Below are 24,990 nucleotides of genomic sequence, written 5' to 3' on the forward strand. Positions count from 1 at the left end.
ACTAAGGCTTAAAATAAAGCTCTGCCCATCAAAAGGCCAAAACAGTTATATGCCTTAAGTACATGGATATGAATCATACTAGTAAGCCCCCAAAGGCTCCTTCTGAACCTTTCAAGCAAGCTATAATATTTCTCAAATAATTCTATGAAGAAAAAAAAAAAAAAAAAAAAAAATCCCCAAAAAGACACAAAACAGCCCAAACACAGTGAAAAGGTCCACTTGAGCAGTGGTGAGGCCTGTAAGGACACGTGTCAATCAACACAGCCACGCCCCTAACTGCAATAATAAATTATTTACCCTGCTTAGAGTTGATATAAAAAGGGGAACTTAATCATAAGGCATTTTTTGTACCAGCCTGTAAACATGCTTTTCAGTGCTGTAAAAGTTACCATTTTATTGCATTAATGAAGAAAGCAGTCATCTGTTGCAGCCCTAATTAACTGACAGGAAGAGGAAGCGACTCTCAGCTCCAAACAATTTGTGTGAGGAATGAATGCCCAGTCTAATTTTGAAGCTGACACACAGAAAAAGAAGGAAGACATCTGTGATAACCTGATGGTAGCTGCACCTCAGACACAAAGTAATAAATAGAAATAAATAGATTTTTTTTTTAAATCTGACTAAAACACTCTTTATTCTGATAATACAGGATTATAAGAAAAAACAGACAGACTTATTTTAAGTTGTTGTCCGATACCCTGCCATCCCCAGAGGACTTTTGTAGCTTTATACTAATTAGTGCGACTAACAAACTCGCACATTTACACATGTGGGAGGAATGAGTGCTGAGTAGATGTGATCTCATCACCAACAGTGACCTTCTGTGTTCCTCCCTGATCTCACTGAGATCCATTGTTGCCAGTTGCCTGTTGACCTCTGAGGCCTTTGATTAAACCACACCCGACCGGAGACTTCCTGGTACCGAGGGACCGGCGCGAGGACCTGGAGGAGCCAGGCTCGACATCTGATAGGGGGTGGCGCGTGCTTGTGAGCGATAAACCAACAGAAAGTTATCTATATTCTGTGAGGCACTTGTCTTAGACGTTTTTTCTTTTTCCAGTGAACAGCCTCTTCTGCCTATGTGAGTGTTAAATCAAGCAGGAGGTAGAAGAAGGGCAAGGGAGGGGGAGGAGATAAAGTCTACATCTGGCCCACCTGGCTACCTTCTCTATTCGCTCTCCTCTCATCACTTCATCCACCTTTAAGTCCCCACACCATCCAGCTGCTGCACATGGGGGAGAGGCACACACACACAAACTCACATTTCATCTCCTCCTTCATATTGTCTGATCTGCACACAAACTATTACAACAGGTTCACTAATTAACCGCCGGTGCCTGCCTCTCTGGGTGTCACTTTAAGCCTCCTCTTTCACTCCCTCTGCTCTTCATCTTCTTTATTTAATCCATTGCAGCCGCTCCGGGACCAGCTGCCGCTCTATAAGGTGACACAATGGTGGCAGAAAATGGCTAAAGAATCCCAATAATCGACAAGCATCAACTTCAGCCTCTTCTGCAGTTCAAACCACAAAAAAGTCATTATTACTATTGATAAAAACGACCATTGCTATTGACTGTATGGTGGATCTTGTTCCAAAAGGAAAGCACACTCTCTCAGATTTTTATGTTGTGCTAATACTTTTTTGTGAGATAAAAATAAAGCAAAAGAAAGGACAGGAGGAGCAGGTTTAGCAATATTTTCTCCATTTAGGATGCAAATCCGCAATTCTGCCATGAAATACCACAACTCAATCACGCAACTTAGAGATTCAGACCTCGAGGGCCCAGTTTGAAGCTCCATCAACAGCTTGACTTTAAGTTTTTCCCAACTATTAACAAGTCATAAGAGCATTTTTTAATGTTAATTTTAACCATTTACTTTACAACCAGTATTGTTGTTTTACGAGGTTCTTTCCCCCCCAATTCTAAATACAATGAATATCAGAAAGTGCTTTAATTCCACAGTAGTTCACAAGTAAGTTCACAGTTTTACATGGTTGCCAGACATGCTCACAAGAGTATGGAACAAACTTGACTATGGTATAGACACAAGTGGTGAGGACACAGTCAGCACTTGTGAACAGTGTAAGTTCTGTATGTAAAACTATATTCATCCAGGTATTTTAAAAAATACATCAGAAACTGATGTTGGACATTTAGCTGCAAAATGACAAGTACTCAGCAACGTTGCCTTATATAGTAATATAACCACAATACAAAATACAGTGAGCTGCGTCAAGTTTACTAAGCCAAAGATGCAGACCGATCGCTGCTGTCTGCGTTTATAAATTTGACGGCAGGTGTTTTTGCAGTACCAATCTGTGACAGTTCATCTCTGATTGTTTGGAGACAAGTTGCATCTCACCAGGTGACCTGTGTTTTCCAATCAAAAGCAATCACACCGCTGAGCAATCAGTTTGTTGCTGCAACTACTCGCAATTGGTTGAAGAATGTGAAAATATTTGTTGTAATCATCAGGTAATCATCGACTTTTCCCTAGTTGGACGCAAAGTCCTTGAGTGTGTCAGAGTCGTGTCAGCGGGGGTTCAGAATTCAGTCACAAGCTTCACGTAGGCTTCAAATAATTCCCGCAAGTGCTTAGTGAGCAGTTGAAACGCATTCTGGTAACATCCGACTTTTTCCTACCTTTTAAAAATGCATCTCAAACTTTCAAACTTCTGTGCTGCTATAACTCGATAGCAGGATTAGCATATGTTGATAACGTTCATTTAAAACAAAACGCGATTCCTTCCGTTCAACAGCTCTGGTTCTAAGAAGGTTGGTGCTCCAGTTTTAATTTAGTGTACCTGATCTGTAAAGTTTTATTTGTACAACAAGTTATACATTTATGTTTCTGCAAAAATAACTAAATCCTGAGAGTGGTGCTGGTATATTACCATCACTAGCACAGCATGAGAACCCCGGGATGATATCTGGTATTTTGCCATTTCCTGGCCTTTTTAAAGCAAATGCGTCAAACACATTCTACATCCAGCTTCTCGACCCTGTTCTGACATTTTGTACGCATCTGTCGGACACGATGGGACATCAGCGCCTTGCTCTGTATGCCTGACACACTCGGTCTCTCCACATTCAAGACCCTTCAGAGACCTCAGAGGGCAGGTCAGGTTCACATAGCTGGAATTCCAGAGGAGGATCTATCTGGACAAATCCACAGAGGAGATTTTAAGCATTTGGCTCCGATTGTTATGAAGAAAAGGCGAGTAAGTTCACACATAGCTATATTAAATTACTTAGATGGGACACATGACTGCCTGTGTAACCAGAAAAAACAATGCCGTGCTACCAGTCTTCAGTCCCGGAAGTTGCTACAGCAACTGTTATTTGCTTTACTTAGTTTCTCAATGCCAAAGTATTCTGTAGGCAGAATATCACTCTAAAGTGAACGCTTATTTTTCCATAGTATAAATAGATACACCCACAGTTATAGTGGTGGATAGTCACAACAAACATGGGCATAATTTAAAATAATAAAAAGGTCACTGTATGTCCAATTAAGTCCAAAGCTACAGCTTCACACTGCTCCATATGCAGCTTTCCGTGCGTTTTCCTACTCCCGGGTCTAGTTATGCACATCCACCCAGCTTCTTTTATCACAAACTTTAATCCACTTCTCTGCCTACGAGTGCTTTTAAAAATGCTTTTTCGTCATTAAGGCTCGGCTTTCTGAGGAGTCCAAAAATAAAAATAATGAATTGGAGATGAGTTTAATAGTCCACTTCAACGATCCGCTGTTAGAGACACTAGCTCTAATCAGGCTGGAGATGGTCTCTCTGTGAATAGCCAAATTAAAACTCAGAAATGATAAAACAGCTTGCTTTTTTCGGTAGAATAGTGGTGTAGAGTTTGGTACCACTGCCTCAGGGCATGAAGTTCCTGGGTTCAAATCCAATGGCCAGCTTTGTGCAGAAACATAGGTTAGGATACAGCACCCCTGCTGAACTGTATAAATGGTAATGAAATGGATGGACCTTTACCTTTCTGTCCTGTCATTAGACTTAACAACATTTTGAATTCCTTTATGATGACAACCTCAAGGATCAAGGATTGTATGAGCGGTCGCCAGTAGCTTCCCAATGAAAGTAAAAAACATTTTTCCTTGCTTTTGATGATCTTGTGGGATAATCGGACATCTGGACTATGGAAAAACCTGCCCAACTCTGTCAACTACATGACAGAGCATCACCTCTTCTGCCATCAGTACAAATTCACTATTTTCTCAAGGACCAGTATATAAGCTGAACCTGAAGGCCTGAGAATTAGCCATGAGGTTCAAGAACAATCCTCCCAACCCCTCAGTTCTAGTCAATCCACAGGGAACTGAGATTACTGAGGTTTAATACCACGGCTAACTAAAAACAGGAGCACTGCCAAAGAGCCGAATGACCTTGCCGGACCTGCGCCGATACCGAGTAAGAGAAGGACATGCACATTAGCAGAAACCATGCATATGAAAAGCCCGACACTGAAGGCACCGGGAGGAGTGCAGCCCCCAATCTGTTACAGATTAACACGCAGCAGAATCCGCACCTTGTCTGGCATGTACTTGTAATCTCCTTCTCCCCTCTGTCTGTCTTTGTGTTAGGGACTGTCGAGAGGTGTTGCCTCAAAAGAAGATTCCCCATCCACCCCTCCCTCCACCTCTCTTCCCTCTCAAATCCCCCCTGATAGGAGGAGGAAAAGGAAAAAAGAGGTGTGAAGAATTGTAAGCCTGCTAAATTTGAAAACACATCACTTTCCTTTCCAGATTTATAGTCATACTAAGACAGCATTTTTTAAAACCTCGAAGAAGGCTTTTTGTAAACGCTCTGAAGAGTGGTTCAGTGTGAAAATGACAATGTTGTCTTGTACTGTCGACGGAGGAAACAACGCTTCTCCTTTATCTCCAGAGGCTCTCTGTCGCTTTCAATTCTTTCTATGACTGATCACTTTACGGGCAATGTAGCCAATCAAGCAGCAGATGTGACACCATTGATCTGCATTTATGTTTTCGCCGTAAGAGAATAAAACAGTGATGTGACTCAGTGTGCGCGTACAGCAGCACAAAAATTACTGTTCATGGTAGTTATCGGCTTCTGTTTACGAGCATCACGTCCCTTTTTATTCTCGCACAGCTGCATTAGAGATGCAGAAAATGTCAGGAGACTTCAGTTCGGTTTACACTATGTTAAAATGATATGACGTCTTAAAATTTACTTTAAAATTTGGACAGAAGAGAAATTCTGCCTGATGTTCAAACATATGATACTTTTAATGTCACCAAGATTAAAGAGAACAGGAGCTAAAAACAACCTGACTACATCAATGAATCCTCTTTAAACATGCAGTACAAGGGACTTGATGCACTTGCGGGATCGACTGCTGTCGGTATCAACTTGTGAATTCTTTTAAATGTTTAGCTTTCCTCTGTTATCATTAAGAGCAGAGTCCGTGGTGTGCTGCAGCATGTGAGAGCCGCCCCCGCCCCTCTCCTCTGTGTAATGTCTCATGCAAATCAGAAACAGAGGCAGCAAGACTAAAGCTTATCAGGTGCTGTATGTCTTATTGCTGTTTAAACAACTTTTCTTTTAGTGAGCTAAGCAACTCATGAAGACACAAGGGACACGTGACGTCCTAATTCTGCACCTCTATCTACTGGTACAACAAGTATTGCGATGAGTGTGCAACTGTTTGACCGAACAAGAAAACAGTTTGGAATTTTACACCTAAGAAAAAACAAACATTTAGACAACACATCAGACCTCAGTGCTGGATATCTCTGCTCATATGGACTGAGCACTGTGTTAGATGTGTTAGGAGCGAACTGCCACATTGTTCGAGGGAAATGAAAAGGATCAAACTACATACAGCTGAATTTAAAAACACTTTGAAAATTAAAGTGAAAAATTGATATTAAGGTTAGTCCATTTATCCAAAATTTTACTTGTTCTATGGCAAATCGGTGCTGGGTGGTGAGCATGGGGCCCAGTAGAAGACATCGGGCTCTCTATCCACCCACGTGAAATATATTTCTGATTGTTTGGTCAGAGACATTCACACCAGTCTCCTGCTGGTGCTCAACCTGTTCCTCCCTGCACATAGGAGCAGATACTGGTCCTGCTGATGGTTTAAGGACCAGTATCTGCTCTCCTAGAGTCTCCTGGAATCTCCTCTATGCACTTGAGACTGTGCTGGTAGACACTGCAAACCCACCTGCAATAGCACATATTGATGTTCCATCCTGGAAGAGTTGGACTACCTGTGCAATCTCCTTCGAGTCCAAGTATTGCCTCATGCTACCAGTAGTAACACTGACCCCAGCCAAACACAGAACTAGTGAACAAAGAGTCAGAAAGTTTCAAAATGTTCCTTCTGGAAAAAAAAATTACCTGACAGCACTTTTTACTGAATACAGAAAAATCAGGATCAGGCTGGGATTTGTGAAGATTTAACCAATTCCAGTCATTATTTTTCCTATTCCCATACATATTTGAAGCTACATGCCAAATGGTTTCTTTCTCCAGCTTCTCAACAGTAAATATTTGCTGTGTGGCTGTGAAGTGAACAACCCAGTGTCTTGAACTGAAGAATTTTTCACTACCGTCTGAGATTTCTGGCCAGATTTTTAAGAGCTGTGTGTTAAATCTCACACCACGGATGTCAAACTCATTTCAGTTAATGGGCCACGTGGGAGCACAGTTTGATCTAAAGTGTGTTGAGCCCATAAAACGATTTCAAAAAATACCCAATAAATAATCACCTCCAAATTCTTTTCCTTTGCTTTCAGTGTAAGGAAGTAAATTCTGGATGGCTAAGGGTCCCCAGCCTGAGACTTCCCAGGAATATTAAGTGCAGTTTTAACAGTGGATATCAGTTTTCCTACGATCGGCAGTGAATCAAAGAAAGACTCAGACTCACTGACGATATCTTTGCCGGAAAGGAGGACTGACTAGGATTAAAACCCACAATTTGGACATCCGCTCTCATTAAATGATCTAGTAAATGTTCTTACACCGTTCGTGATGCACTCTGGTGCAGATGGATCAGTTTGGACCCCTCTGGCCTGCAGACCATACGTTTGACACATTGACATTAAAACATGATTCTAAGTTTTAATGGCGATAGTTTCTGAATACGAAAAATCAAAGAGATTCACATCAATACAGGACAAGGTAAAATGGACAAGATAGGGCAGAGGTAGCAAGGCAGAAGAGGAGTAGCAAATTAAGTGAAGGGTAGAAACTAAGACAGAGTGCAACCAGAAGTCGGTCTATTAATAGACTAGCTGTGGTTCTGGAGCTTTAATTCTCCCCTTGAGGTCTTAAATAAGAGCAGTTGCCCCCTCTCCTTTGTGCCCCTGTCACACAGGCACACAGGGAAAGATAGACTGAAAAAGCAACTGAGACAAACTCCCTGCTTTTCTCCAGCTGCACTGTTTTCATGGGGGGGGGATTCGGGAAATCTTGTCAAGTAAATAGGTTTGAAGTCTCTGTGCATGCACGTCTCTGAGAGAACGTCTGCGCACAACCGTCTGGGGAGGAGGGGGTGTCTGCCGGTTTGTGTCAGGAATAAAGGAGCGATGCCGACAGAGCGAACGACGGCGGGCATGCGGATAGATGTACATGCACACAGGTAGAGCAGGGAAGGAAAACTAAGCAGTTGAACCCAGCCAAAGGCTCCTGAGAGAACAAGGCTAAAAATAACCTGACATCAGAACGGGACGGGAACAGAAGCACTGAATGTTCCCAAACAACACGCACAGGCAGACAAAGCCCGTTTCAAACCATGTGCTACCATTACCTAACACACTAAACCTGTCAGCGTTCAACATGAATGCTACAGTGCTTTGGATTTGTGCAGGCAAAGGTTTCCCTTGAGCAGGACGCTCAACTCCAACTCACGCATTTAATGCTCCCTAAAAAAAAAAAAAAAAACCACACCAAAAATCGCTAAACCAAACGATCGGGTCTTTTCTTTGCATTGTGAGAATTTCCAGAGGAGAGGTGACGGGTTCCACATAATGAGCAATGTGTGGGTAATACCTTTTTATTCTGCCATTTAGTTGATCTAATAGAAATACTTGTCATACTTAAGGCTGTTGCACACTGAACGAATTGCGAAAAATCTGAACTTGCTGTGCAACCTATATACACACAGCGAAAGCGTTCAGTTTCGCAGAAAATTCATCCTCAAAAAAACGTGTTGTTTAAAAAACACAAAACAAACCGTGAAGTTGACATCAAGCCACGATAAGCTGGTCCTGATGTTTCTAAATAAAGAAAAGGTAGAAGCTGAGGCTCTAGGTGCATTTAATTCTCACGAGAAGGCAGCAGGGAGACTGTCATGGCTCGATCGAGGAGTTTAAGCTGTATCACGGCCACTTTAGTACATATTTCAGGGTGTCAGTACAGCAGTTTGAGCTCTTGTTGGTAGAGTTGAGACCACAACTGAGGAAGTGGAGAAATAATTTCAGAGAGCCGATTGACCCGGAGCAGATTCTAGCTGTGTGTCTGAGGTAAAACAACACTGACATTATTAAACTCCCAGACGAGTCATACTGTTCATGTGGATGTAGAGCTGGAGCTTCTCAGCTGGAGAAACATTTTGTGACTTGGTTGAATTTTTAGAGATGTTTGGAACCACCCAACATCTTTAAGAAAAAACACAGCTAAATATCGATGTTTTCATATGTCCAGTGTAAAAGTCATTTATCTCCTCCACTTTTAGCCAATTTGGAGTTCACAGTTTCCTGAAAAATATTTGGGCTCGGTGAGTTGGGTCCATTTTCCACCTTGTATTGGCTTAATAAATAAAGAATCCAATAAAAACAATGATGTTTTAGGGCACGAAACTATGAAAATGTCCCACAGAACAGTTTGTCACTACTCAATATCATACAGAGTTATTTTGTCCATTGTTAATATAAATGTATTGTTTAATCCTTTTGGGTACAGGACATCTACTTGTCCATGTGCTCAGGTAACTTGTTTCCTTTTTTTTGCAACTGAATAGTCAAAAAGCTGACGATGAGTTTAATCTGGTTAGTTTCACAGCAAGAAAATGAGATGAGGGAGAAAAATGCAAAAGAAAATGAACTACAAGGGGATTTTCCTGCAATAACATGAGGTTGTGAAATACATCCTGCTAATTTAAAGCCAATTAAGGCTTTGATTAAATATTTGCCATATAACTTAATCTTAATTTAAATATTACTCTTTATAATATTTTTTTTTTTAAAAAGGCTTCTCCTGTGAGCATAATCGGTAATGCAAGCTCCTGTTGACTGTGCTTCAGTATCACTACCTGATTGTGCGAGTTCACTGACTGTGCTGCATGTTTGCGACAGACTCCCCTGCTCTCCCGCTTCACATCACGTGCACTCCCCTGTGCTTGGCTCGAAATGGACGTATCCAGACAGCAGTAAGCCGGTTTTCCTGGCTGCTAGTCTAAACTGAGCCTATCTCCGCTCTGCAGCCAGGGAGGGGTTTTCCCACTCTGTTTAGATAGCATTAGACGCACCTCACAATCACTTAAGAAGCAGGCCCCCCTCCCTACTTACCCACCACCAGCTACACCCAGCAGCGGGTCTAATCAGGGCTGGAATCAATGAAAAGCAAATAGCAGGAAATAAACTGGCCTTTCTGTGTCCTTTAATGTCCCCAGTCTTTCTTTTTTTCAATTCTCTGAATACTTTCTTTGATGGGGTTCAGTGGATGGAAACGAGTTGCTCCGTGTGTGTACTCTGTGTAATGAGAATACAGAAGAGTAAAGACCAGACGGGGACGGAGTGACAGGGCGACAAAGAAGGGCACGCCACGCGAGGAATTAAAATTAAACAGCAAATATACTGATCGCTAAACTCAAACTGATTTTTTCTCCCTCCCGCATGAGGAAAAATAAAGTGTATTTAGCCGACGTATTTAGAAACAGTTTCAAAGCTTCAAGCCAGACGTGCTCGCAACCTCTGCGTGCACCGCAGTCTGTCGTTTTTTCTTCTAGAGCAAGCCCACATAGCACTGCCTCTCCACAATAAGACACTTAAGACTGGCTGTTCCTTTACAACTCACTGATTAGCACTCATTGCCTTTCATATTATTTCAACACCTGCTGAGTCACCAGCAGCTCCTGTGCACCCTGGGATGCAGCAATATAGAAAAGAGGGAGTGTTGCATTTAAAGTCTCTCCTTCATGCATGGGTCCATAGCTGACCAGGCTATCAAAAAACAGTAGACTACCATTTTGGTTCTTTGAAGCCGACATGACATCAAACCCTCTCTTATGCGTATCCTCTGACGGAGGGTCCCACTCAGCCCACTGGATTCTCTACAAAGTCCAAAACTGCAGTGAAGACCTCAACTGCTACGAGTTTTTAAACAAGATCCCAGCTTTACCACAGTTTTGAAACTCTATGAATCAAGCAACTTACTGAAATCTCAAAATATTTTCCATACTAATACTACTCTAATACTATTGTTACCTCCACCGTTGGCGTGTGTCATTCTATCTGTGAACACGTTAGCTCGAAAAGTTCTGAATGAACTTTGCATGGCCGTAGAGTTAAATCCATTAAATTTATCTTGAAGGTGAAACCTCTTTAGTTCTGCCACCTCTTTCAGGCTAAAAGTGTAAAAACAATGGTAAACAGTAACTAATTACATACATGGGCCATCTTAACAGCTTTAGCTGGTGTCTAAAAACCCTCATTAAACACACCCCTCCCTCCCTGAAATTAGTCCTAACAGAGACTCTGATAAGGCCTGAAATAATTCAGGTACTGATGATACAGAGTTCACAACCCAACTCTGTTACAGTCGGAGCAATTTATGCTCCACTTCCTGTTTGGCAAGAGGAAGGTTTGGTAAGATCCTTTGGGTTTTGACCAGAAGGCAGCAATGCTGCGCTGTTTTGAAGACACCTTATGAATTGGCTAATGATAAAAGCCTCATGCTCTGCAGGTACCTGATGATTTGATTATTTCCCGTTTCTTGAAGCTGTATTATTTGCAGCAGAGCTCCCTCAGCTCTGTTCTGTACAACTTTCCATAATTATTTTATTTAATTGTTTTGTTATTTCCAAGTTAAAAGGCCTGTTTATGCTAAAATACATCAATTTATATTAGGAAATTATATGTGTATACAGTTAGACCCATAGGTTTACAATGGTAAGATTCTCAGCCTCTGTAAACCACGGTGCATTGGAAATCAATTAAGACTTCAAGCTAACTTAAAGTCTAAAAATTAAGTTAAGGGGTTTATTAAAAGTACTGTATTATTAGTTTGTGGAATTTTAGACATTTTTATACATTAGATGCACATTTTTAGAGGGTTTTAATTTAAAATAAGTGCATTACATCTTAAAATCACACCTGTAAACATATTCCAGCACACATGAGAGAGCACTCAAGGTGACCTGCGAGCTGCTGTCTGATGTGGAGTCATAAAGTTTGAATGAGCACCAACTCACTGGAGGTGGAAACACAAACCACATAAACCAGAGCTTAATAACTCAGCGCCCACAAGATCTTTGTTTGCCTCCTAAACAAACCTGGAGAAACAACGCTGTTGCCCAGACAAAGCGAGTCAAAGCACTGGTGTAGAGGACTGCTCTAGCGCCACATCAATTTGTCGTGTAAGCGTAACCCAGTTTTAAGGTTTGGCTAAAAATGGCTCGACACAACATGATGTAAAAGGACATGTGGACCGGCAGCTCAGCTAGCCGGCTAAAAAATAAATAAATAACAAAATCATGTGGCATGTTGTATTAAGCTACCATAAACTTAACTGCTACTGAGCAGAAAGGCATAAAAATGGACACAATAACAGGATACGCTGACCAAGAATCTAAAAAGGCATGTAGGATGGGACAAAAGCAGGCAGGGCAGGAGGGGAAGACGGCACGAGCATACAGGCCAAATGGTCATTTTTTGGCGACCATGTACCTTCCACTCTGGCAAGCCGGGGCAACCTTTGGAACTGCTATCATAGGATAAAAGGGAGAAACTTCCAGTCAATGCTCAGGTCAGCTGCCTACAATGGCACAGACTGCACAAGCCTCCAAACATGAGTCAACACATCCATGTGGGCAGACACCCAATAAGGCGCTACGTTGTCAATCTCTGCATCCGTGTGTGGCCACAGAGCAGCTTTAGATTAGCACTGCCGCACTGTTAGAGACAGAACTAAACTCTTATCTCCAATAAAACGACCCAAGAAAACAGTCAAAAAGAGCTATAAAAAATCTAAGTAAATAAATAAATAAAAGTCTTATGTATCCTGGAACAAAATGTTTCAGTGTAATGACGCAACTCCAGCAGCAGCGCTGACCGTCAGAGACTCAGCAAACATTTATTACTGGCACTGTTTGGAGAAACCCCACAGGTTATACCCAAAAATGACTCTTAGGCCCAGAGGAGTGTGTGTGTTGGGGGGAGGTTTGTCCAGCAAAATTCATTGTTTAATTTAATTATTAACACAAGCTTAAAGTGGTCAGATGAAAATCTGAAGCAAAATGATTTTAATGCACCACTCAAAGGCTTTGTCTTGAAAGCCCCAGTATGTCACACAGCCACTTCTATTTATGCTTGCCATTAAGGCACTGGAAGCAGCTCCAGTATTCTCCTGAATGATAGGTGTCACCACGCAGACAATACCGCCACGTCAGTGCAGATGTAGAAGGAGACAAAGTCAAAAATAGAAGAAAAGACTTTGCCAAGTGCTTTCCCCCCTTCCATAAGGTCTCATGTTTTCAAATTATTGTTTAATCTGTGAATCTCTGAGCTTCTGTACTAAAATATCATTACAAACTATAGAAAGACAGGGTATTAGATGTTGCTGGAAAGTAGTTTATCCAAAAAAAAAGCATGGCAATTTTAAGGTGCATCATAAGGGCTTCTTGACACCTCTTCTTGTCTAGGACAGGTCTTCATCACGTTTGCACTGAACCTGAAGATAATCAGACATAATATTTTTATCTCCTTACTTTTATTTCCACCAACATCTGCTAATAAGAGTTCTGTAGACCTCGAGGTCTCTGAATCACCCTACCATGGCTCAATCACCTTTTCATGTCAACCTTCAAAAACAACAATAGAGCAACAACATAGAAAACAGGTAGATGATCCAGAGGTGGTTCACTGTCTGGGCATGAGATCAGAGCTAGAGCAGGCAGGACTGCCATTTCATGCACACCTTCACATGAGTGACTGATGTCAGGGTGTGAGAGTTCTGGAGACCCCCCACCACCAACATCCATTAAAGTAAATAAATCGCAAACACACAAAGTAGTTCCCCCACTCTATTTTTTTAATTTATTTACAGTTGCTGGATGTTCCATCACCTTAACCGGGGACAAACACCCAACTGCATAAACAAAGGTTGTAAAAACCGCAGAGCTATTGAGTTGACGGTCAATTTCGCCATCCAACTTCCCCAGTCAACTAAAGTCCATTTAACACATGCCAGTTGGCTGGTTTGCTGCCATGACAACAGAGCAGTAGTGAACGGGAAACTAGACTTCAGTTTAAATGTCACAACTTCTTCCTGACAGCTATAAGATTGCAAAACAATCTCAATGATGAGAAAAAGAGGTGGGGGGAAAAAAGCAACCTCCCGAGTGTGGAAGTCTGCTTAGAGAGGCCGGATTCAACAAACAGCATCTCTCAACTTGACAACATGCAAACTGCAAGCAGGTGTGCCAGGGGAAACAGACACTTTCCCAACACGCTCCGACCCTCCCTCACTGATTTTTATGACAATAATCTCCACAAATAGAAGAGCCTTTTCAGCCCTGATGGGGAAGAGCTCGTCATTTTTGCCGCTGACTCACACGCCGGGGTTAATTGAGGTGGACAGTCCCAATCATGACACTAAATGGCTTTAAAACGGCACTTATTTTCGCCGGTGGCGCGTGAATGTCACGGCTTCGCGGCAGCCCTCATGAACCCCTTACGCGCCCGCCGCTGGCAGCTCCGAAAGGTATCTGCCAGGGTTATTCGGTTATTGGGTCTAGATGCAAATATGCCTGTGAGATCATTCACAGCTTGCTGTCAGACAGTCACAGCTGCTTGCGGTGAATTTGTGCCAAGAGGAGAGCAATAGAAAATGATGGTGGTGTGTTTGTGTGCATGCAGAAGTAAGGGGCTCTGACTGTGTCAGAAATAGAGATGCTGAAAGAAAGAAAAAAAAAACTAAAACTAAAACTCAGCAGCAGCACAGTCTAACCTGTGCTTTGGTGTCCAGGTTGTCCTCTGACCACAGATAAGCGGCTCTGTAGGCAAACAATTCCCTAATTTATGGAAATGTTAGCTGCTGGACCAGTTCAGACTGGTAGCAACTGTCTCTAGATTCTGACATAACCTGCATTTTACCTCTGCCTCCTGAATGCATCGTTAATACAAACTGACATTAGATTAGCACCCTGCTGCAGAAAATGTCAGTTATTTAATAACTCTCCAAGGGCCAAGATCTTCAGACTTTGTAAATGTAGCAAGGTCATTCAATATTTAAAAAAATAAATAAATATTGGTTTCTACCAATGCTACCCCTCAGCCTCATAGTATAGTCTCCTATGACATCAATTTAAAAATCTTAGGCAACTTCTTCAGTTATTGCATTTACAAGATATTCAGGAAACATGACCTTTGACACTGACCTTGAGGTCAAGAGCACGGATATTTGAACTTATCCGAGACTTTCACTAGATTTAACTATCAAATCATTGGTGACATCCTTTTCAAGCTATTGTTTTATTTTTAGAAAATCTGACCTCCGATACCACAGATATTTTGATATAGGAAGCAGTCCATTTACCACTTCCTCAAATTAGATAAGGTTGGGTTAAATCTTGGTCTTTAGCTTTTCCATCATATTTGAGCCCTTAAAACCTCCTGAGTACAGGTGAGAGTGACGCATCTGTTTACTTAAGAAAAAAAAAAAAAAAAAAAAAGGACAAAAGAAAACTGAGAAGATGCTTTTTTGGGGTAACCATTCAAGAATAATATCACCATGTTGAGTAGGCAGCCTATCAAAACGAGATTTGATTCCAGTTCCATCATCTAGGGGTGGCTGATCTGATGGTTGCAGTAAGCTTAAACAAAGCTGAAATGTATCTTTCATTTCTAAGATATCATGCAGATAGGTCATGTATTAAGGTAGATACGAGAGATTAAAAACAGGCATCTTATTTATTTATTTTTTCTCCACAGAATGAGCCAGCAGTCTTTAGACAAGTAAACTTCACTACAGATTCTCATTAGCTTTAAAGACCTGCATGAAACTTTAGTACCCAAACGGCTATGGCACTGGAGTGCAACCATAAACTAAAGCCCCAGTAATAAACACAGACTGCATCAGTGAGGCCTGGCTAAGCATCACAGAGCCTGGGTTATTTGTGTAACCACCACGGATAACAAAAGCAGATTAAAACTTCCAGTTGAAATTATGACACAAATTTCATTTCAAGCTTGTTTGATTTCAGCGTGAATCCAAATGTCCGGATAATAGTTACACTCCTAAACCAATACATAATCATGCAATGTAAGACTTGTCGGGTGTTCTCCTCGCAAATTACACTGTTTAGGAGGTTTGTTTGGCGATATTTCAATTCAGCGTACCCAAGAGTCCCATTACCGACACATTTTGTTGGCAGTGTGGGGAGAATCTGTTCAGAACTAAAAATAATGTAAAGTTTCGAACAGTGTTTCTGTTTCTGTCTGTTTTAGACACGTTACTTCAGTCTCCTGCCACCAGGCCTTCAGCTGACAGCGAAGCACTGCTCAACACAGCCGACGTGTTATCTATCGCTGCTGCTGACATTTCCCAGTACAGCGGGAACCAAAAATAGTGCGTCTATATTACTGTATTATAAAGACTTAGTAAGTTATAAACATCCATCAATCTATCCATAAATCTTCCGTCTGCCTCCAGACTTTCCAATGTATGCCCCAACCTCTGAGCCTATGACAGATGAGAGAGGCTCCAGGCACACCAGCTCACCTCTTGGACTCTACTAGAGTAGCTTTGCATGACTGATAGTTCAGAATAATCCTTATTTGTGTTATAATAAGGCTGTTTTAGTTTGCCTTTTAAAAAAGCCATCTTCCCTTTCCCCCCAACACCATTAATGATGACCTTTGACACCTCAGCACATACGAACAACATAGACCACCAAGACGCGGTTTGACAACCATTAGAATAGTTTCCAGGTTTTTCCAAGGGTAGATGCATAGGCAGAGACCACCCTCATTAACTACTCAGGCAAACACAGTCATTCTTTTCTATAAACAGGCCTGCCTTCTTGGTCACCATACAGAGGGTCTGAAATCAAGCATTTAACACAGGTTGTTGGCTCACAGTGATTACCTTCATATAAGCTGACCTCTGTATTTAAATCTATGTTTGATCTGAGCCTCCCTTGCTGTAACAGTATAACAAGGGAAAGCATAACAGCATGAATGGGGCTCACCTACAGGCAGACAATCCAGTATTTACTGCTTTACTGGATAGTTGAATAAGCTGGCTGACTAGTTGACTGAGTAGTGATCGAATACACTCCCTGCCAGCCTCACATTCTTGCTAACCGACTCACAAATTGACTACCTGCCAGACTGAATGACAAACAGATAGCCTGCCTTTTATTCCTGCCTGCTGGCTGCCCTTCCTTCATACCAGCAACACAATGAAGTTAACAGCCTGACAACACTGCATGTTATCTTCGTGTTAAAATCATCAGAAGGACAAATACCATGCAATGCACTGCTCACTGATTGCCCCTTCCCCCAACGGCACCGAGGTTGTTGCTCTCACAAAGAAATCAATATCTATAATGATTAAGCTTGACGTGGCATATTGGCTATTAAAGTCCGGCCAGGTTCACAAAGGAACAGAGACAATGCATGTCTTTTTCCTCTAACGTCAGCAGCTGAGTCTTGTGAGCGAGGAGGAGGCGGAGTTGACGGATGCGAGGCAGCTGAGCTGAAACATCAATCAAATATGTGCATCCCACAGCCGACAAAGGCAGTTCCCAGAAACAGATCTTCAGCACATTTAGTCTCAGCAATGTCTAAGACGGCGCTGCACATATGCACACGTGTGACTCAGTTTTATTTTTATTCCATTTATTCATTTTTTTGCTCTTTTATGATGGCACATTTGCATCACAGCCACCTTCGACATGACTCAGGTTTAATTTGAGGGATGCCACTGACAATGAAATATGGTCATTCACTCTTTATGACCAAGATAGGACATAAGGTGACAATCAGGAATCAATTACTAATCTAAAAGGCGATGGGAGTACAATGTGCTCTGCGCTGCTGCACCTGAAAGTGTCTGAGGGGATTTCCCAACAAATAAAGGCCATCAAAGCTGCCATATCAAGAAATGTCATGTTTCTCCCATGATCTGTGAGGCATTTGAGTGATTTATGCTCTCCTTGAAAACAAGATAACCACAATGCATCCTTCTGGGACCTCGGGACTTCTATCACTTGCTGTGTTATCTCTGTCTACGACTCTTCTTGAAGTCCGTACTAAAGGAACTGGCTACAAGAGCTGCGTATCGGCGCCAGACCCCAAAACACCAGAAGCCTTTGATTGAAGTAATGTATTGGCTGATTAGAGCTTCACAAATAAGAACAGGTGCTGGCATGATTAGTCAGCTGACAAAAATGTTAACACTAACCATTTAGACGGTTACTGTTTAAACTTTGACAAGCAGAAAAGCCAAATGGCATCTCAATTTAACCCTATGATGTCCAAGCCCTGAATTGGATTCCTGTGAGCAATCTTTGTCTAACGTACGACATTCCCTACATTACGTCCCTCTAGTTTTTCCACTTCCTTGTACATTCCCCCACTTCCCTCCAAACAGTTTCAGCAATCTCCCTCCGAGAATTTAACGACATTTGCGCATCATACTGATGCTATGATTATTACCTTTGTATTGATTGTTATTCTCTCCCTGATACATTTAAAAACTACAAAAAAAAAGCAGAAATGCACATGAGGAATCGACTGTGCTGAACAGCCCACTCACAATAGTGGTGAGCTGCATAGAGCAGACCAGTAGTTACATTTCTAGGGAGGTGCACATCAGATTATCATAATTATAAATGTCTGAGGTGAGAAACTGCAAAACAAATGGAAATGTACTGAGGATTGTGCACTCGCACCAAGCTATGTCAGGGTGTAATGGGTTCATTGATCCACCTTTGCACCTACAGAGAAAATGTGTTTTTCTACTGCTTTTTCTCTACAATCTAACAGATAAAAGTTGTATTTACATAACACCAAATCACAAAGACACTCAAATAAAACAGAGTAAACCCCAACATTTTGGTGACCACGGGAAGGTAAAACTCCCTTTTAATAGGAAGAACCTTACACCAGAAGTAGGCTTAAGGACGGGCAATCATCTGCCCTGACTGGTTGGGGCTTTTATCATTTTGGGTGGCTACGTTTCTCTCTTAGTATATTAGGTGTATATAGTTGTTTTTGGTTAGAACAGCAAAGAGGCTTAAGCCAATTACTCTCCAGTTTAAATGGTCAGCTGCCGACTCTGAACCTAAGTCCAACCACCTTGGGTTTTGTATCCAAACCTAGCTTACGAAACTCAATTACATGTGACCCAACAGTTTAACCTGACCTTCAACACATTGGGTGTGGTGTCCAACCCTAACCAACAATGGCATTTAAAGCTAACCCAACAGCTTGACCTAACCCTAACTTCTTGTTTTAAGTGTCTATCTATAACCAATGTTGGGTGTAGTGCCTAACTCAAACACCACCTCATTTCAAACTGACCTTGGCCCGACCCTGACAGATCTATGGTTTTAAGCTCTTAAATGCTGTTTAGGGAGCTCAAGAAGGCTGAAATATTCTAACATGATTAAACAAATAAACAAACTATCAAAGCTTTTCATTAAAAAGGCATTTGGTGGTTCTCCAGAACAGACGGGAAGTGATTATAGTTAAGATAGCTAAGGAATTCTTGCTATCATAGGGAAACAGTTAACTTTTTTTTTTTTTTTTTTTTTAAATTCCTATTTGATAGATTTCACCCATTTTCAAGCAATAAAACTCAAACATCCAGGTCTAAGGTCCTGAAATGTGACAATTCTATGGTTTGTTTGGCATTTTGGGTTCGGGACACACCAACTGTGAAAATCTTGACCAACATCAACATGGACCTTATTTTTATTTGTTTTCTTATTTGTTACCCTCTCTGGAAACAAAAGCTATTCTTCACGAAAGTACATGGTGTGTTTGAAATTCTTCCAGCAATGTTCCACACAGAACATTTAACTAGTAGAGAAACAGACCGATATCAGTCTACGATTGAATGGGGTCAAGTTGGTATTCATATATTCTGCCAAGCAAAATGTGTTTGATGCCTTAGCTGAACCTATTTCAGGAGGGAAGTGAGATGGGTCGTCTTGTTAGTAGAGTAGTATTCCCAGAGTATTTTAGTTTATTTATTTGGATTTATTGAATAAAATATTGATATTTGGTGTCTCTCTATCAATTCAATATTGAGACACTGTGCTGAATCGATTTTCCACCCATTCCTAGAGTTATGCCCACAATTTATGCGACAAAGAAAGCTATCAGCCACTGACATCAGTAAACTGTGCTTGATGATGAGCTGATATCATTTAACAGTTATCTGATGTATGAGTGTATCCCCATCTTTGATAGTAAAACTTAGCATCTCTGAGTTTTAAGAACTCATTTTACACAGAACTGTAGACGAGAGCCTACTTGTCCAATCTTTCAGGACTGATCTATTATTTTTGGCGACAGGAAGACGAGAGAAGCTGTGAATTTTTTTTTTTTCTTCACAGCTTTGTACTTGCCTAACCTAACAGAGAGTGCCAGGTCTAATCTATTTAAGGTTCCAGTCAGAGTCGACTTCAAACTAAGCAGCATATTGTCTCAGAAGTCACCGGCGTGGGTGAATTTTATAAAAAAGGATGGCCAAAAAGTCGAGAGTAAACTTTTCAACACCTTCCAGAGTGACACATCATCTAAAACAGTGAGCTGGCTTGATGTTCAGATGTTCTCCCAACTGTAGTTTGAATGCCTGAGAGACTGACTGAACAAATCAGGAATGACACATTTCAAAAAACAGCAGGGACATCTAGAGACTGCTTCACCTGCTGGCTGTGATGCCTCCTCTCCATTCCTGAGGACATGAACCCAATGAAAGTTACACCTCAGTCGCTTCTTTGCTGCAGTCACCAGGAAACATATGCACACAGTTCTGTGCTTTGCAAATCACATGAATATAGCACAGCTTTGCATGACCGACCATTCAAAATAAATGCTGAAATAAGCTGTTCTACTTCCTCTCCCTTTAAACGCCAACTTTCCTCTGATTGGCTGCTTCTCACAAACAGAAGGTTTGATCCACAGTCAGTAAAAAAGACCAATGTAGCCACTTTGAAGTCACCCAGTGGTGTTCAACTTGCAAGTTTCAAGCCTCAATGTTGGCATTTTGGTTACTGCCATCATAATTATAAAGGCACCAACAGCACAAATGGGTTCAAACAACCCACTTCAGTGATTTTATTTTGTGGCAGTGAGGCTGAGCATACACCTTTGAGGGGTACGACTTAAGGGGTCCACTATGCTCGCCCTTGCGACCAGCGGCGTATGGCATAAGTGGCATCACATCTGCTGGCACAAGCCACGTTTTGGCATCGTTTTAGCCAGTTGTGCACCTCTCCATTTTTGTAACCTTGAAAGCTTTGCTGTATAGAAGAGCTATATGGCAAGCATAAGTGCACTTGGTTGTCTATTAATCTCACTGTGTGATGTAACTAGTGGCCTTTAAGAGTGTGAAAACTCTCCATGGTCCCTGGCAAATATGTAAATCACAACACTATTTATTTTTACTGTAAAGTTGGATATTTTAACATGGGGGTCTATGAAGCCAGCATCAAGTGCCCATTGAAGCAAATGCAGCTTGTAGGGCTTCCGATTTCATTGGTGGAGGGTGGGGCAGGAGGTGCTCATTCCAGAGAAGCCCATATTAGGGATAGTATCTCTCAGTGATGTCATAGAGAGCCAAGAGTAGAAAAAAAATGAGGGTTTCAACCACTGCCAAGCCTGGGATTTTGACTTGAAACGTTATGGATCTTTAACAGGAGCACCAGCCATTACAGCCATACACATATGTGACAGAAAACCATTTGCTGTCTAATCTAGCTGATTGGACTGGACTGTCCAACCACAGCCAGGTTACAGTGAAAAAGAGGACAGATACAAGGGGAGGGGAATGATGTGTGGAGGGGGGGTCTACTCACAGTCAAGGTGCTTCTTCTTCGGTCCGCTCACTTCATGCGTGGTGGCTTTGCACACAGCCTTGCTGATAGCTGACCCGGTCATGCTGTGCTGAGCTGCTGTGATCCGATCCGTGATAGATTGGCCCGACATCGCACCGACTTTTTTCTTTCCCCCCCCCTTCAATCAGCGAAAATAGTACAATAACGATCCGATCAATGGATCAACTCAACGTGACTTCACTGTCAAGTGGAGGTAACAGAGAGCAGGAATCACACACCCTCAGACACACACTGTCTTCCACACAACCTGTGCAGCAATGTCTGCTCACGACAGGTACAAGAACAATCTGTTTAACTACAATCTGAATTTAAAAATGAAACAAAAAAATGTTTGGCAACTGTTTGTTCCGTCTATCTATTTATGCAGTAAACACAACACGAGCCAGTCTGTGTTAGCTAATGTTTCCGTTGCAGTACTCGAACCAAGAGAGAGTCCCACTGTGGAATCCGCAAACACTTGAAATTACTTTCTGGCCACAAATAAACATAGCTAACTGGCTGCTTTGTAACCCGGAGTCACCAAAAAGTCGAGTCCAACTCGGGCAGGGCAGAGGGGGAAAGTAATCCTGGTGAAATCACAGCTTGGAAAACAGTTTTAAAAAAAAAATAGAGTTCCTCTTCCACGTCAACTTGTTAGCTTGGACCGCAGCTCAGCTATCACTGGTCGCTTGGCGAAGCGTGCGTTAAATCGTCCCTTGGGCGTAAAAAGTCTCTCAGACAGGAGCAGCGCATTGTTTGAAGTTTACAGGAGGACGGTGTGACACTGACAGCCGGGACAGTTGCAGTTTCCCACGGTGAGAGGAGACGCGAGGAGCGGCGGTGGGGGTTAGCCGAGATGCTAGCAGGGTTAGCTAAAGCCAACCAGCCAGGCGGGCGGGTAGAGAGAAAGCGGGTTCCTGTGGTCTGTGACCGGGGAGCCGAGCCGGCGGAGCCGCTGAGTTTAAAAAAAAAAGAAACAAAAAAAACCTCCCTGACAGCTCCCTTAGCTCGCCTGTTTCCCTTCACGGTCCTCGGGCTCAGTTTGGTGCTTCCCTCCGTCTGCCGTCACCACATTACTGGCTCCCGTAGTTCTTTTTTATTTTTTTTATTTTTCTTACCGACAGTTCGGTCCGGTGCCGCCGTATGGAAAGTCTCGCCAGTGGTTTCTCTTTGCGCACTCACTGACTGACTGAATGCTCGCTCCTGTGCTGGACAAAATGGCAGCGTAAAAAATCAGCTGATCTCACAACTGTGCTGCGTTCACGCATCCCCTCCTTTGGCTGGGAATCCGCATACCTACAATCCCACCTCGTTCTCGAGCGGTGGCTCGTGACGTCCAGGTTCTTCGCACAGATCTCATTTAAAGTGTTCAAGTTAAAACGCATGTTTACATGAAGAATGATAGTGCACTAAACAGTTTCCCTGGATAGTCAAAGGAGCTTGCAAAGAAAAGCGTCTGGACTTCTTTAAGTTACTTGAAGACGTTTCACCTCTCATCTGAGAAGCTTCTTCAGTTCTGAGGTCAAATGGTGGAGAGTCCCAGATATAAACCTAGTGGGAGGGACAAAAGGACCCCCTGATGATCCTCTAATCCCCTGAGCCAGACACTTTTCTTTGCAAGCTCCTTTGACTACGATGACCTGGATGACTGAGAACCTTCACAGACATATTTCCCTGGATAGTTTCCCCCTTGATAACAGATGGGTGGTTATAAATAAAGGAGTTTTTTTGTCTTAAATACCTCATTTATTTAGGGGAAAGGTGTCCCAAAAATAGGCAGCTCTAGAAAACACTAGAAGCCTAGAAGCACATTACATAATGCAAATGTTGTATTTGGTCATAAACTGATATGTTTGCAACACTCAGCGTTGTGACAGCATTGCTCTGTGTTCACAAATTAACCACACAAGCACTTTTTTTAAAAACGTTATAGAAAAAATAATGTCACAGTGAGACTTTATGAAATGTAACCTCAATCACTTCATAAATGTAACAAATTCACAAAATTATTTTTTTAACATTGCTGCAACGGGACCTGTTTTATGTTACTTTAATGTCATTTGAAATACTAAGTACGATTACTGCCATGCTGCCAGAGGCGAGGCTGCCGGACACAGGCGCCACCGGGCCCTCTGACCACCACCAGTAGGCAAACATGGGGTTAGTATCTTGCCCAAGGACACTCATTCTGTAAAGTAGACCTCAGCTAACTGGAGTTACTAGATCCATGATGCGTCCCTCCATGACGCATCATGGATCTAATCTGAATATGTGTCTAATACTGTGCAATACAGACCATCAACCACCTTCATCAGCTACAAGCTAAATGTCCATGTGATACATATACATAAAACACATCTGAAGAATCAGTCATTGAGGTGGACAGTTAGTGGATTTAACTTGGTAACCGGGCTTGCTAAAATGAGTTGATAGCTTAGCACCACTAGCTTTTGTCCAAACCTCTGGTTACTCCTGAGTCCAAGATAAAAAATGAATAAATAAATAAATAAACTGATATTGTCCAGAAACCAGTAACTGATATTACAGTGGCTAGTTCCATCTTTTATATACAGTCTGTGGTCATTCTGTACATTGACATTAAAATTACTCAAAGCCAAACCAAGCCTACTGTGACTAAGTCTATTAATATCCATAATTAATTTAGAAAATCAGGTTATTATCTCAAAATGTTGATTCAGGTAGTTCAAAAAATATTGATTTACAAGCTGAACCTACTGAGGGGAAAAAAACCCTTTAAAATAAATTAAAATTTAGAGTTATTATTGAGAATATAACTGTGAATTAAAAAAATAACTAAAAGAAAGAGGAAACGACTTGAAATGTCGACTGATTAAGTTAAAACTGAAAGAAAATGATTTGTAACTAATAAGTCGAAAAATAAATGGAACTTGAGATTCTGCGATAACAACTCTAGTTTCTTTGTTTGTTTGTTTTGTTCGGCGAATGCAAGCCTCCATAAAAAAGGAGTTTAGTGACTTTTTTTGGTCTTGCTCATCAATGAAGGCTCGCTGAAGAGTGGCTATATTCCCCACAGTTCCTGAACGCCTCCGAAACCTATTGGCCAGGAACCAAAGGAGTGTGTGAAGCCTTTAAGGTATCACGCTTTAAATTGTAGCGGAATGTGTGCGAGAAAAACACGAAGCGTGACGTGTTTCTGCACTTTGGAGGCTTTTCTGCTGCACAGCAACAACAAACTGTCCCGGCGTTTCTCTGTTAAAACACTATTATGCAAATTTAATCCAAATTTAAGGTGGTATTAAGTGATTCCTCAGACGCCGTGTCCTTGTTTGACTCCACACTATATGGAACACGGTGTACTGAAAGATCAGTGGGAACCGCGCTTGCTGCACAGCGCACCGCCCGGTGGGTAACGCACCGGATCTGAGAGCTGAATAAATCAAATATCCGGAGGCAGCTGACTGCGTTTCTCACGGAGCAGCTCGGAGGATGCAATCAGATGCAATGCTGCTGTTTCCTCTAAGCTTCAAGTGGTTCACGCTCATTACAGCTGCTTGCATGTAAGCAGCCTGTCACAATGCAATAATCCCGGGCTGAGGAGAGTGCATAAGGACGGGAGATGTGAGACATGCAGAGGGGCTCTGTTTCTTCTGAGCTTCACAGAACCAGTAGTGCTTTGCAGTATTTGTCA

At 42.0% G+C, this 24,990-nt stretch overlaps 1 protein-coding gene across 3 annotated transcripts in view; it reads right to left on the reverse strand.

Annotated features, from left to right (window-relative positions):
* Positions 1-22,822, reverse strand: part of LOC146674449 (phosphatidylinositol-binding clathrin assembly protein) — a 113,841-nt gene extending 91,019 nt beyond the window's left edge. For all 3 annotated transcript variants that reach the window (XR_014909275.1, XM_085396018.1, XM_085396010.1), the window contains exon 1: positions 21,303-22,822. Coding sequence is in view for 2 of the 3 variants with exons in the window: in XM_085396018.1 (XP_085252144.1) it covers positions 21,303-21,432 (130 nt within the window). In the remaining variant the exon portion in view is untranslated. The remainder of the gene's footprint in view (positions 1-21,302) is intronic.
* Between the last annotated feature and the right edge of the window lie 2,168 nt (positions 22,823-24,990).

The sequence above is a fragment of the Rhamphochromis longiceps genome, linkage group LG3 (assembly GCF_057381845.1).
Source record: "Rhamphochromis longiceps isolate RC_006_pf linkage group LG3, R_longiceps_female_GT1.1, whole genome shotgun sequence".
NCBI classification, from domain to species: Eukaryota; Metazoa; Chordata; class Actinopteri; order Cichliformes; family Cichlidae; genus Rhamphochromis; species Rhamphochromis longiceps.